At 40.1% G+C, this 12,624-nt stretch overlaps 2 protein-coding genes across 2 annotated transcripts in view; one reads left to right on the top strand and one right to left on the bottom strand.

The window, feature by feature from the left end:
• Positions 1-8: 8 nt before the first annotated feature.
• On the bottom strand, positions 9-2,485 carry snu13.L (small nuclear ribonucleoprotein 13 L homeolog). The gene is given in 3 exon segments (NM_001087255.1): positions 9-593; positions 1,602-1,722; positions 2,398-2,485. Coding segments are annotated over 3 exon segments (387 nt in total). The 5' UTR covers positions 2,401-2,485; the 3' UTR covers positions 9-330.
• Positions 2,486-2,756: 271 nt separating this feature from the next.
• The window catches only part of LOC121403084 (meiosis inhibitor protein 1-like), a 34,723-nt gene continuing 24,855 nt past the window's right edge, over positions 2,757-12,624 (top strand). Inside the window, exons 1-2 of the mRNA XM_041590638.1 lie at positions 2,757-3,608; positions 8,980-9,103. Of these exons, the coding sequence (XP_041446572.1) occupies positions 3,471-3,608; positions 8,980-9,103 (262 nt within the window). The 5' untranslated portion in view covers positions 2,757-3,470. The remainder of the gene's footprint in view (positions 3,609-8,979; positions 9,104-12,624) is intronic.

Below are 12,624 nucleotides of genomic sequence, written 5' to 3'. Positions count from 1 at the left end.
TAACAGACTTCACATGTATATTTTTATTAAAAATACATATAATACAAGTCAGTGTAATGAAAATAAATCTTTCAAGGGCCTGATGGAAACAAAAGCCATTCAAAACAACTTCAAAGGGAAAAAGTAAAAATATACTGGCAATTTAATATGGTACCCAAATACAATAGCCGTTTAATTTTTACTCCAATTTCACTCAGTTGTGCGGTTGTAACCTGGCTCCAGCCAAAGCTACAAACTTGCCACTGGTTTTCTTTAAAAGCTACTAAATGAATGTGTGATGAAACTCCTTACGGCTTTTCTGAAAAGGGGAATGAGCACAGAACAATCAGATTACACCAGTAGCCTCTCAATAGCCTGCTGAACAGACTGGATTTGAGGCTTTAGCTGGGAACCTTCCTTGATGGTGACGGAACAAGAAATCACTGGCCTAGAGACTCCACAAGCTCTTCCAAGTGCCTGCTTGGAACGCACAAACACATAGGGGACGTTCTTGTCCTCACATAGGAGCGGGAGGTGTAGAATGATCTCCAGAGGTTCTGCATCAGCTGCCATGACTATGAACTCAGATATGCCTCTGTTAAGGGTCTTTGTAGCTAGAAGAGAAAACAGCATGTTTTAAAATCAAGTAGGCTTCTAATATATACTTGCTTTAAACAGAGCACTTGCATAACTTTATTACATTATAGGCTGAATACCCAGTGACAAGATTACTACAAAAAAAAAAAAAAAAAACAGTACCATATCCAGAAAATCAAGTCCTTGGGACGGACCTTTAGATTTTGCACACTCCTTTCTGTATTCCTTTGCTTCCTAATAGGACATTGTCTAATTTAATATAAAACTACCACCGATCAATGAAGGTCTCTATGAAAATATATTACATAAAACAGCTCATATGTAAAACCCTGCTTCATGTAAATAAACCATTTTCATAATATACTTTCAGTAGTATTTGCCATTGGGTAATCAAATAGAAAATTGCCATTTAAAAAAATAAGGCCGCCTCCTGGAATCATAGGATTCACAGTGCACACAAACTATACACGTTAGATCACATGAGCCAATTAGCAGACAGAGTTGTGTATTTTGCTTCCTGTTAGTTGCAGTATTTCTGGTCAGAAGATCACTGAGGCAGCACAGAGACCTTCATGAAATGATGGTTCAAGGCAAGAGATCTAAAAAGGCAATATTTACTAAAGATATATTCCAGTTTGGTAAAGTTCTTTAATATGCCACTTAATTTGATATTAACTGTTTAAGTATTCATTTATAATTTTCCTTTAAGAAAGGGGCTGCCATCAATTAATCTGAGCTCAGAGATGAACGCAATACACAGAATGAATACAATATAGAAATCACAATACAGGGTTAAATTACCATTTCATCCAGATTCACATTACATGGCAGCCCATTAACCAAGGCATTTTGAGTTAGGTAATTTACCAAGATTCATTTTGTTTGCACCTCTGTCTTTAACACAAGTTATTAACTGCATATAAATTACGTTATATCTTACGTTTTATTGTATTATTTTTGTTTGCACCTCTGTCATTAACACAAGGTATTAACTGCATATAGATTACGTTTTCGTCATGTCTTACCTTCATTGGCACCCTTGCGGAGCTGCTTGTAATTTGCTGCTTGCTGAACAAGATCCAAGAGAGTCTTTGTGAGCTGGGCATCCGCAAGTGGATAGGCTTTGGGGTTCACTTCTGGTTCGGCCTGCAGAGCAAGATTAAACAAAAATGTTATAATGATTACATTAATGTAAAAGTTGTGCCAATATTTTCTGCAGAACCTTACATAAGGGTGATAAAGAAAGTGTTGGATACCGACAAGGTAGAAAAGCAAAGTCCAACCCACTGTACCATAGAGAGATTTTCTATGTCTGGCTATCCTTGGTCGGACTCTAAAAGCAGCTTTGGAGGGCAAAGGCTCCAGAAGATACAGGAGCACCATGTGCTCTCATTACTGTGGGTACAAAGGTAGCCCTATACCAACATCAACTCATTATTTGGCTTCATCACAATCGTACCGGGTACAAATCGCAAAGGCAGCAGCCGTAGTGATTGGAAGGGCAGTATCGTGTTGCAGTGCTTCCATGTGTTGCCTATACAGTCTAGGCTAAGCCATTATGCCACATATGGGTTTAATAAGAATACTCAATCGGGCATATTCATCCACTATTACGTAGATTTCGTGTAAACGATTCAATGCAGAAGCGTGTGTATAAACAGTTTCACACCTGATCGCCAAACCGAGCACAAGAACATGGATACGCAGTAAGGACATCACCACGTGTTCTCAGCTGCCGCACCAAAGAACCCACTGATTACCCGCTTGAACAGTAAATATAGGAAATCGGCTACCCCGATGCTCACTGCGTGTGTTACTTACCATTGCGGCGTTTGGTGAGTATTCGTGCAGTGGATCGGTGGTAAAATCACTCCTCTCAGCCCGGAAGCCTCACGGAGGAAAATCAAATGAGTCTGAGTAGAGCTCCGCAGCGGCAACGTGTGAAGAACTTCCGTCAAAAAAGGAAAGCGGAAAGGGCTGTCCGTCCCTCTCTTCTATCTAGCTTGCGGTTCATTGGTTTAGTTTTAGTCACGTGGCTGCCGACGGCACGCTCCCTGCACAGCGGTGCACATATAATGCCGTTACAAGGGCGGGGTTACATACTAAAGGGGCGTGGTTTGTGTGGTTGTTTCTTGAAAGCCCCGTGATTAATATTGGAACGATTATTATTAGTGTTATTCGCAGTGCTAGATGCTCCTAAAAGCCTTACTTATCAGTAAGCATAGGTTTGGGGAGGAAGTTTTATTTGCTCTCCTAGATGCTCTTGAAAGCCAATGTCTAAGGGTGAGGCCACGTGGTGTATTGCCCTCTGAATTAAAGGCACACTACACCTAAAACAACACTACACCTAAAACAACTTTTGTAAAAAAAATATCACATTCGGTTGTGTTTAAATTACAGTCTGCCTTTGGGTTCATCCATGTTTTTTACCATTATTAGGCACTGGTTTAAAAGTTTCACTGAATATACGCTCCTCTTCATTTATATAAATAAAAAAAAGAGCAACTAGCCGTTTAAAAAAATGATTTCCTTTCAGGAGAATTTGGGAGAAGAGTCTGTGAGGGTAGTAGGTATTCATTTCCTGTCACAACTCTGAGCAGAGACAACTAAATTGTACTTTAGGGTAACTCTGCTGGTAACGATAGCAGGAACATTTTGCTTCCCCCCCTGCCACAAAAAAATCCCTGCGGGCAGAAAATGAGTAATTAGGGTATTAGCGTGTCCCAGTGAGAAGACACTACCTCACAACAAGAAAATGAGACGCCGCATCGCAGTGTTTCTATAAGCGTGCTGTGGCGGCTCACTCTCGCGATATGAGACCTGTGACGCTACTGCGGGACTTTTAGACTGCGGTGTGGTTACTGTACCAGAAGAAATAGCGGCGCTGTAAACTCATGGCCGACTTGTATCTATACGAGTCTGTTCACTATCGGCATCATCCTCGCTGGCTGCTTTCTGGCTGTGAGGAACGTGGGGATGGTGTTACCTGCCTTGCGTGTGTTATAGAGATGATGTCTGACGGGGCAGTTTCGGTGAGAGGGATAATTAGTAATATTGTTTTTAAAACGAGCCACTGTCACCTTGTTTTAGGCTGAAGAAGAGGGTGTGTCCAGGGTTGCCAGGTATTCATTTTCAAAACCAGTCAAAGTTGGCTACAAAACTAGCCGAGACGAGTTACTTCAAAAGTAGCCCCAAAATAGCCCCATGTGTGCAGTGATACAAAAAAGTCTGATAAATAAATGTGAAAGTACGCCTTTTTCAGATTTTCACTGTTTCGCTAATTTTTTCATGAAGCAAAATGGGACAGATCAGCAGGTCACCACGGGTTTAAGTACAGATGGGGGCCCAGGAGGTATAGTGGTCCCATGCAGGGTCGGACTAGGGGGGCCCACTGGGACTGCTGTCCAGGGCCCCCCCTACTGTGACACGAAGGTGCCGCTCTGCACTCTTGCCCGTATGGCGCCACGAAAACAACATTGCTCGGCGTGCACGTTGTGCTGCACCTTTTTTTTTTTTTTGCAGAAACAATGTCGAGAGAGGGGGTCTGGCCCAGCGGGGGCCCACCAGGTCTTTTCCCCGTGTCCCACCGGGCCAGTCCGACACTGGTCCCATGAGGCCCTAAAACACATAGAATTTCAATACATATTTTTAAAACAGGTCGACCTCTTGACATTTAGGTGGCCAGCAGATTTTTTTGCCCTAAAATTGTCTGAAATTGAGGAAAGTCATCGGAAAACACGAGTGCTTAAGAGTGACAGGAGACTGGGGGTACAGATCCCAAAATCTGGTTACTCGCGACTTCTACACAAGTCAGTCCCATTGCATGCTGGGTATTGTAGCATTACATTTAAGTTGGCAAATTGTTAAACAAAAACGACATTACCCAACATGCATTGGGAGACACAGGCTTGGCACATTAGTGCAAGGAAAAACTTTGGCTGTTTTCCAAAGTCAGCCAAAGGCCCAAAAAGTAGCCCTAATCCGTACCTTGGCCAGTTAGTACTTTCAAAACCCGCCAGGGCTTTAAATTAGTAGCCCAATTTGGCTGCAAAACCACCAACCTGTCATTCGACTGGAATCTGAATAGGAGAGGCCTGAATAGAAAGATACCCGAGTATAAGCCAAGTTTTTCAGCATCCAAAATGTGCTGAAAAAGTCTACTTCGGCTTATACTCGGGTCAGCAGTACCCGACCCGAGTAGCTGAGATTGCAGTCACTTTTAATCATTCCTATACCAACAGTTCACTTGGGGAGAGACTGCAATATCCCACAATGCCCTCTGTTGGTTATATGAAAGAATAACAGTGCACCCTCTGTTGGTTATATGAAAGAATAACAGTGACTGCAATATCACACAGCGCCCTCTGTTGGTTATATGAAAGAATAACAGTGACTGCAAAATCACACAGTGCCCTCTGTTGGTTATAAGAAAGAATAACAGTGCGCCCTCTGTTGGTTATATGAAAGAATAACAGTGACTGCAATATCACACAGCGCCATCTGTTGGTTATGTGAAAGAATAACAGTGCGCCCTCTGTTGGTTATATGAAAGAATAACAGTGACTGCAAAATCACACAGCGCCATCTGTTGGTTGTATGAAAGAATAACAGTGACTGCAATATCACACAGCGCCATCTGTTGGTTATATGGAAGAACAACAGTGACTGCAATATCACACAGTGCCCTCTGTTGGTTATATGAAAGAATAACAGTGCGCCCTCTGTTGGTTATATGAAAGAATAACAGTGACTGCAATATCACACAGCGCCATCTGTTGGTTATATGAAAGATTAACAGTGACTGCAATATCACACAGCGCCCTCTGTTGGTTATATGGAAGAATAACAGTGACTGCAATATCACACAGTGCCCTCTGTTGGTTATATGAAAGATTAACAGTGACTGCAATATCACACAGCACCCTCTGTTGGTTATACGAAAGATTAACAGTGATGGTAATATCAAACAGCACCCTCTGCACATGGTAGTGGGACAGTGGGACAATGCACACAGTAATCCGTTTGGCAATTCTCTGTCACCAACAACTTTGCAAAGAAGTCCGGTTGATCGCTGGGGGGGTCGCTTTGGCAGAATGTGCGCTGCTGGGAGACAGGGCTGTAGTTGTGTCTAGGCTTATACTAGAGTCAATAAGTTTTCCCAGTTTTCGTAGGTAAAATTAGGTACCTCGGCTTATACTCGGGTCGGCTTATACTCGAGTATATACGGTAATAAAAAGTAGCAATAATAATAAATGTGAAGCCTTACAGCAGCGTTTGTTTTTAGATTGGGTCCAAGACCCCCATTTGAAACATAGAAAGGTTTAGAAGAAGAAGGCAACTAATAATGAAAACCAATTGAAAAGTTGCTTAGAATTAGCCAATCTATACTATACTGAATGTTAGCATAAAGGTGAACCACCCCTTTAATGTTGGTGGCTATGTAGTATCCCTTTCCCACCCTGTAGTAAATGCAGGCATAAAGTTTTATGAAGCAGACCGAGTGAATAAGAATGACCAAAGATGGCAGAGGCGGCCATGAAAATAAGGTAGCTAATTGTATGTGTGTGTGCATTTCCACTTAGTGCCTATGTGTTTGTACATTCTGCTCAATATCAGAGATGCTTTTCTCACTACACTGGTAGGGCGAACAGACCCACAGAGAGTGCCCTCCAGGAGCAAGTCAGTGCTCCCTCTGCATTCATTTGGGCAGCGCCAGGCACATTGTGCCGGCCACATGGCGTTACCTGTATCATATTTGACTGCTGTTTAGCATTCGTTTTGATTCTGTGTAATGCCGAGTTATCTAACCACAGTTGAAAACAAAGACTTTGGAACCAAATAATTAAACAATCACATCTGGCTCTGTTAAACCACACGTCCTGTGGGGGAAAGATTTTTGGGGGACAGGTGCCCTTTAACCATGCAAATATGTGACCCATCATGTTGGGGAAATGCAACTTTGTATCTCCTGTTCTGCAATGATGGGAATGAGTTTGGTTAGTGCTTCACTTCTAAATTCTGTTTGTTCAATCTCACTGAGCTATATAGTTTATGAAAACAATTGTTCTCACATGAAGATGAACATTCCATTTAAAACTAAGTTGGTTATAATCCCATAATTATTCCTTGATCATTTATCATAACTTCAGAGTATGGTATTTTAAGCACTGTGTTTTTTTGAGTACCCTGTGCTCAAAGCACCCTTTGTGCCATTATACTAAAGTGCAAACCATTTTATTTACTTTTTTTTCTGTACATTCCACAATTTTGACTTAAGTTGGCCAGACACAATAATATCATACAAAGCAAAGTATGACAAGTCTGCTGATTTTGACCATTATCCATAGTATAACAATGGATCTGTTGTCTGCCAGTCTGTGGTGTATCAGCAGATGAAGAAGTGCAGAGGAGCTATTAGCCAAAACGGTTGGAACAATATAAAGGTGGCGTTCCAGTGTATGGTCCCCAAGTAGAGTATGGGCCAGATTTATCAAGGGTCAAATTGAAAATTTAAATATTTGAGTGTTTTCATGGTCAAAACAAAATTTGACTAGGGAGTTATTCCAAATCGATTCAAATTTTCAAAAAATCAAATTTGATTTTCAAGATTTATCATTCTCTGGCCCTTTAAGAACTCAAATTTGCCTATTCACCACCTAAAACCTGCCAAATTGCTGTTTAAGTCAAGAAGAAACGTCCAGGGATCAATTTAGAGTTGTTTGCAGCCTTCCTGACATTCAAGTTTTTTTCGGAGAAAAAACTCGAATCGAGTTTTTAGAATTCTAATCAAGTTCGATTCAAGTTTTCAGGTCGACCCTATTCATCCCAGTTTAAAAAATTTAATTTTTATAATAAATTTAGATTGGTCGAATTTTGTGTTCATGGGAGTTTATCGGAGTTTTAAAAAACTTACATGAATTTGAAATTCGACCCTTGATAAATTTGTCTGGCCTGTGAGCTGATTGATTTACAACCCATGAGGTTTGGCCCCAGGGGCACTGCTGCCATGAGGTGAGTTGTGTAACATGCCACCGGAAGCAGCACTGAATAAGTTACTAGGGATAGCAAAAAAGCCGTTCCTGGTAACTTCAAGAGCCGAATTTCTATTTTTCCAACTGAAAATTCGGCCCTTCAAGTGCACAGAGTGCTGCACTAGCGATGCAGCCCCTTCTGGACCCCCTTCAGCACAGGAAAGGTAAGCATTGGCGGTGGCATCGCAGAAGCTGCCTTAAACTACCTTTGCTATTACAGTGTATTAATCAGTAATATGTTTATTTTCATTATTAGTGAAAATGAAAACAATTAGATCAAATAAGAACAAATCAAGACAATGTGGTCAGAAGGCGTGTCTGTGAATCTTTACAGTTCTTTACAGGTCTACAGAGGCTTCAAAAGTAATGAAAACCCCTATGGGAGGAATGCTGTTGAGAAACTTCTTGAGTCAAGGCAAAATGATGCATAATTTGGTGTCATCTTTCACACTATTTTACTACCTTTTCCCCCAATTAGCGTTTTGATATGTGAGTTTTCAAAACAGCCTTAGGCAAAGAGTTCCAATAGTTGATGCCAAATGTAAAAATGCATTTGATTATTTGTCAAAAACTCAGTAACATTATTTAATATGTTAATGAAATTACCCACGATTAAGGGGCCTGTTTACTAACAATGGAATTTCAATTTAGCTATTGTGAGTTTAGTCGTGTTTTCAAAAACCTCGAAAAGCCACTAAAATCCAACCTTTGATAAATAGGCCTCAAAGTGTGCAGCTGCATAACTTGGTTTTGGCCAAATACTGAATACAGAGGTTTCACTGAATAAATTGCTAAATCAAAACTATAATTTTCATATTCAATTTTTCAGGGCAGTTTTCGAGAGTTGCAAAGTCACATGACCTTTAAGACAAGTGCTCATTTCAGCTGAGGATTTACAATTCGGCCAAATCCCAAACCAATTGGAGATGACATGATTGACCCCTGTTCTTGTGGACCCTATTTGCCCATATGTTAAAGTGGCCCTGAGCTGTGCTAAATGATGGTTGGAAAAGAGGATACTGTTAAAGTTATAAATATTTGTATAATGTCCCCATGGTTCAGCTGCAAATGTTACTAACAAATATATCTACCTTCCAAGTATATCCTCTAATCCAACATTTGTTATTATTATTATTATTATTATTAGACAAACACAAACTAAATTTGGAACAAAATTGTCTGACGTTTGAGGTTCTTGACTGATTCACTGGATTGCTAATAGGCTGCACTGGGCTTCTGCACTGGTTAACTTTAGCACCTGTTCCTAAATGCTCCCAAGTGTGCCTATTTTTGGTAAATGATAATTGATACTCACTACAATTGCACTAAAAAAAAAAAAAAATATTTACATCTGTTTTTGCTTCCTATTTAGATTATTCGTAAGAAGCATGTGCTGTCCAGTTTTCAGAGTATTCTGCGCAATTATGCATCTTGCGTCACAGAGCTACTGACCAGCCATGAAAGAGTTTGTACTCAGTTTATAGGAACATTTCTAGGTAAATACTTGTTTGACCTTAATATCTAATAATAAACCATCCCTTGATGTTTCCTCAGAATAGTTCACTAGTGTGGAAATTAGGTTAATAGTGCCATTAAATCCCTAGGATAATATAGGTTTTTGGTATAGGGTGCTGTAATTATTCCCAGGTTTAAAAAAGTCCCTTGTTCTACCCTGTTGCATTCCAATAACATTAATCCTGACTGATATCTATGTACCATGGATATTAATTGACTTGTTGTTTAGGTGGGTTATAAAAATTCATTTGCTGATGCACAGTGTCACCCAGTGCATGGACAGATGGGGATGTGAAAAAGAGCTTGCAAAATGTGAAGTATCTGTCTGTTTGTCCCATGGATTGATCAGTCAGATACTGGTCAGGAACACCAGTATATGGAAGGCCCCTTACTTTCAAATTGAAAAGGTCTCTCATGTTTCTTGTAGAGGAGCAAACCATACAACCTGGCAGCCTTTAAGGTAGGTGAAGCTAGATATTAGTTAACCATTATATTATTATAGGGGTTGTTGGCCTTCCAAATACTTATTTTTTTCAGTTCAGGACACCAGAAATAAAACCTATTTTCAGTTTTTTTCTATTACTGTTCTTAATATAGTGGAAATCCTGTACAGTCTACTACACGTTATAAAATAAAAGCATACATTGGTTGCTATGGGTAACTGCACAAGTGCATTTTAATTGTAGTATTTTCAATATAGCACCCCGTGATGCTTGAGGGATACCAAGCATGCATTCTCCAGTGGAAACGAGCACACAACCCTTGTGGGAAGTGAAAAGTTAAGTTTAGAGAGTAGTCTACATTAAAGAAAGTAATCATGAACCACTGCGTTTTAAAAATAGTTAAAGGGAAACTATACCCCAGAACAACATAGGTCTCTAAAAAAAAATACTGTATATCACATATAACAGCTCATAACCCTGCTTCATCTAAATAAACCATTTTCTTAAAAATATACTTTTTAAGTAGTATGCACCATGAGGTAATTCTAAATAGTCATTTTTAGTACTAAGGGTCACCCCTTGGGATCCTACAGTTCACGGTGCACACAAACAAACCAAGGGCACACATACTTGTTAGGTCACATCTGTCAATTAATGGACAAACTTCTGTCTTCCACACGTCTTCCTGTTACAGTTAGAGTTACAGTGTTTTTGGTCAGGTGATCTCTGAGGGAGCACACAGACCATCACAAAATGGTGGCTCACGGGAAAAGACGTGAAAGGGAAATATTTACTGATATCTATTCCAGTTTGCGTAGATTCTTTAATAGGCCACTTAATATGATATAAACTGTTGCTTAAGTATTTGTTCTGGGAGTACAGTTTTCCTTTAAGCTTATTCATTTAATAAAGTGGAAAAAGCTAATTGCTTGTTTGGATGTTCTTGCAAGGAATTATTCTCCATCATGTCCTTTGCTGGGTTTGAACCTGTTACCTGGTACACTATGACCATTTGCATTTACCTCTACCCTATACAGGAAGCCTAGAGGAATAGGGGTAAATTCACTAACCTGCGGAGTTGCGCTAGTCGCCAGGGCGCCGCTAATTCACTAAAATCCGAAGTTGCACTCAGGGAGGTGAACGGTAGCGAAGTTGCGCTAGCGTTAATTCGTCAAATAAAGCGAAGCTACGCTAGCGATGCCTCATTTGCATACGGCGCCAAGTTGAAGTACAATGGACGTATATGTAGCAGCAAATAGATTACACTACACAAGCCTGGGAAAGCTTCATAAAATAAAATAGAGTTGTTATTTTGCCCTATACATGTGCCCACTGTATAGTTAGGTGCCATATGTTAGGAAATGTAGGGGAGAAGGAGGGTACCCCCAAAAAAATGTACGATCTTTTTCAGCCTATCACCCTTAAAAAAGGAAAAGACTCCAGTGTTTTTTGGAACTTTTTTTTGAAGCAATCCCTATCTACTCTATTGCACTTGGCCTGGTCTGAGGTGGAGAAGGCAAGTCTAGCGCAAGAAGTAACGTTTAGTAAAATGCACAAGTTAGTGAATTAGCGTAGTTACGTCCCTTCGCCATAGCATAAGGGTGCGAAGTAGCGCTAGAGTAGGTCCATTTCACTAGTGAATTTACGCCAGCGCCCGTTAGTAAATCAGCAAAGTAACGAAATTATGTCACACTGTTGAATTTGCGCTAGCGTTAGGCGCTTCACGCTTTAGTGAATTTGCCCCAAAGACTTTACCTGTATTTAGGTTTTCCATCTGTATCCTTGGTTCTGGTTATTGCTCCCAGCTGTTGTGCGTTAATTGACTAGTACAGCTCCTCCATAGGCTGCATTCCGTTGTGATCAGCAGGCCCTGATCTGAAGTAAGGCCACAAAGGCCCAGCCTAGAACGGCATAAATAAAGTGGCTGCATGCTGCACAACTAATTTCTCTGCATCTGGATCAACTTCGGTAGAAACAAAGGATACACTTAAGCTCAATACTACTGGTGGGAGATGGAGGACATCGATATCTCCGGGTCTTGTGGTCAATTTCAAAACATTCGCCCACAGGAGAGCACAGGACGAAACACGATTTTTTCTTCCAGGGCTGTATTCACACAGACTCGTAAGTGATGAATGCAGGTAGAAAACAACATTATGCTTTCCACCTGCATTCAGCACTTACAACATCTGACAGGGCATTCCACAACCTTCGTGCCCTTCTCTGAAGAACTACCCACACTGTTTCAAATTAGTCTAAAGAGGGGCCTCTGGTGTGGTGATTCATTTTATGGGGAAAAAAGATCCCTGGCTATCTGTCTATAATGTCCTCTAATGTCTTGTAAATGTGTCATGTAACTTCACAAGCGCATTTTCTCCAGAGAAAACAACCGTGACTGTCTACCCTCATAGTATTATTCTCAGGTTACCACTTCAGTTACATATCTCTGCACTTTTTCCAGCTCATAAATATTCTTCTTAACAACTGTGGCCAAAAATGCACTGTATGCTGAAGGGGAGGCCTTAACAGCGATCTATAATAAGGCAAAATTATATTTCATGCCATTTTTTATGTAATACTAAATTTTTTCTTTAGTAGTCATTGCCTGTCAAGATTACTTATTCATTAGATAATAAAGTCTTTTGGATAGGGTCCGCTTATTATTTTTATTGTTTTTATATGTATGTTCAATGTATCTGCACCTATTTATTGTACAGCACTGTGGAATATGTTGTTGATTAATAGATACAACAAAAAAATAGTAATAAAGTCCAGTTGGTTCATCCTATCCCTGCCTCAGCGTCAGGTGACCATGTAGATCCTTATCTCCTACCTGTTTGGAAAAAAGTTCTAAATTGTTCCATTCTTAGAAAGTGAACACCCATGAGGTGAAAAAGTTAATTTTCTGTCTAAAAGGTTCCCTGAAGCTTTTGCTTTTCTCAAATTTTAATTGCAGGTAAAGTTGCTGTACCGTGTTAGCCAGTAAAAATATTACAGGGCAACCCTTTTGAAATAAAAAAATAACAAAAGTGGTATAAAGGTGATACCTTTATTGGCTA

The sequence above is a fragment of the Xenopus laevis genome, chromosome 4L, assembly GCF_017654675.1.
Source record: "Xenopus laevis strain J_2021 chromosome 4L, Xenopus_laevis_v10.1, whole genome shotgun sequence".
NCBI classification, from domain to species: domain Eukaryota; kingdom Metazoa; phylum Chordata; class Amphibia; order Anura; family Pipidae; genus Xenopus; species Xenopus laevis.
This window is presented reverse-complemented; position numbering and strand designations above follow the sequence as displayed.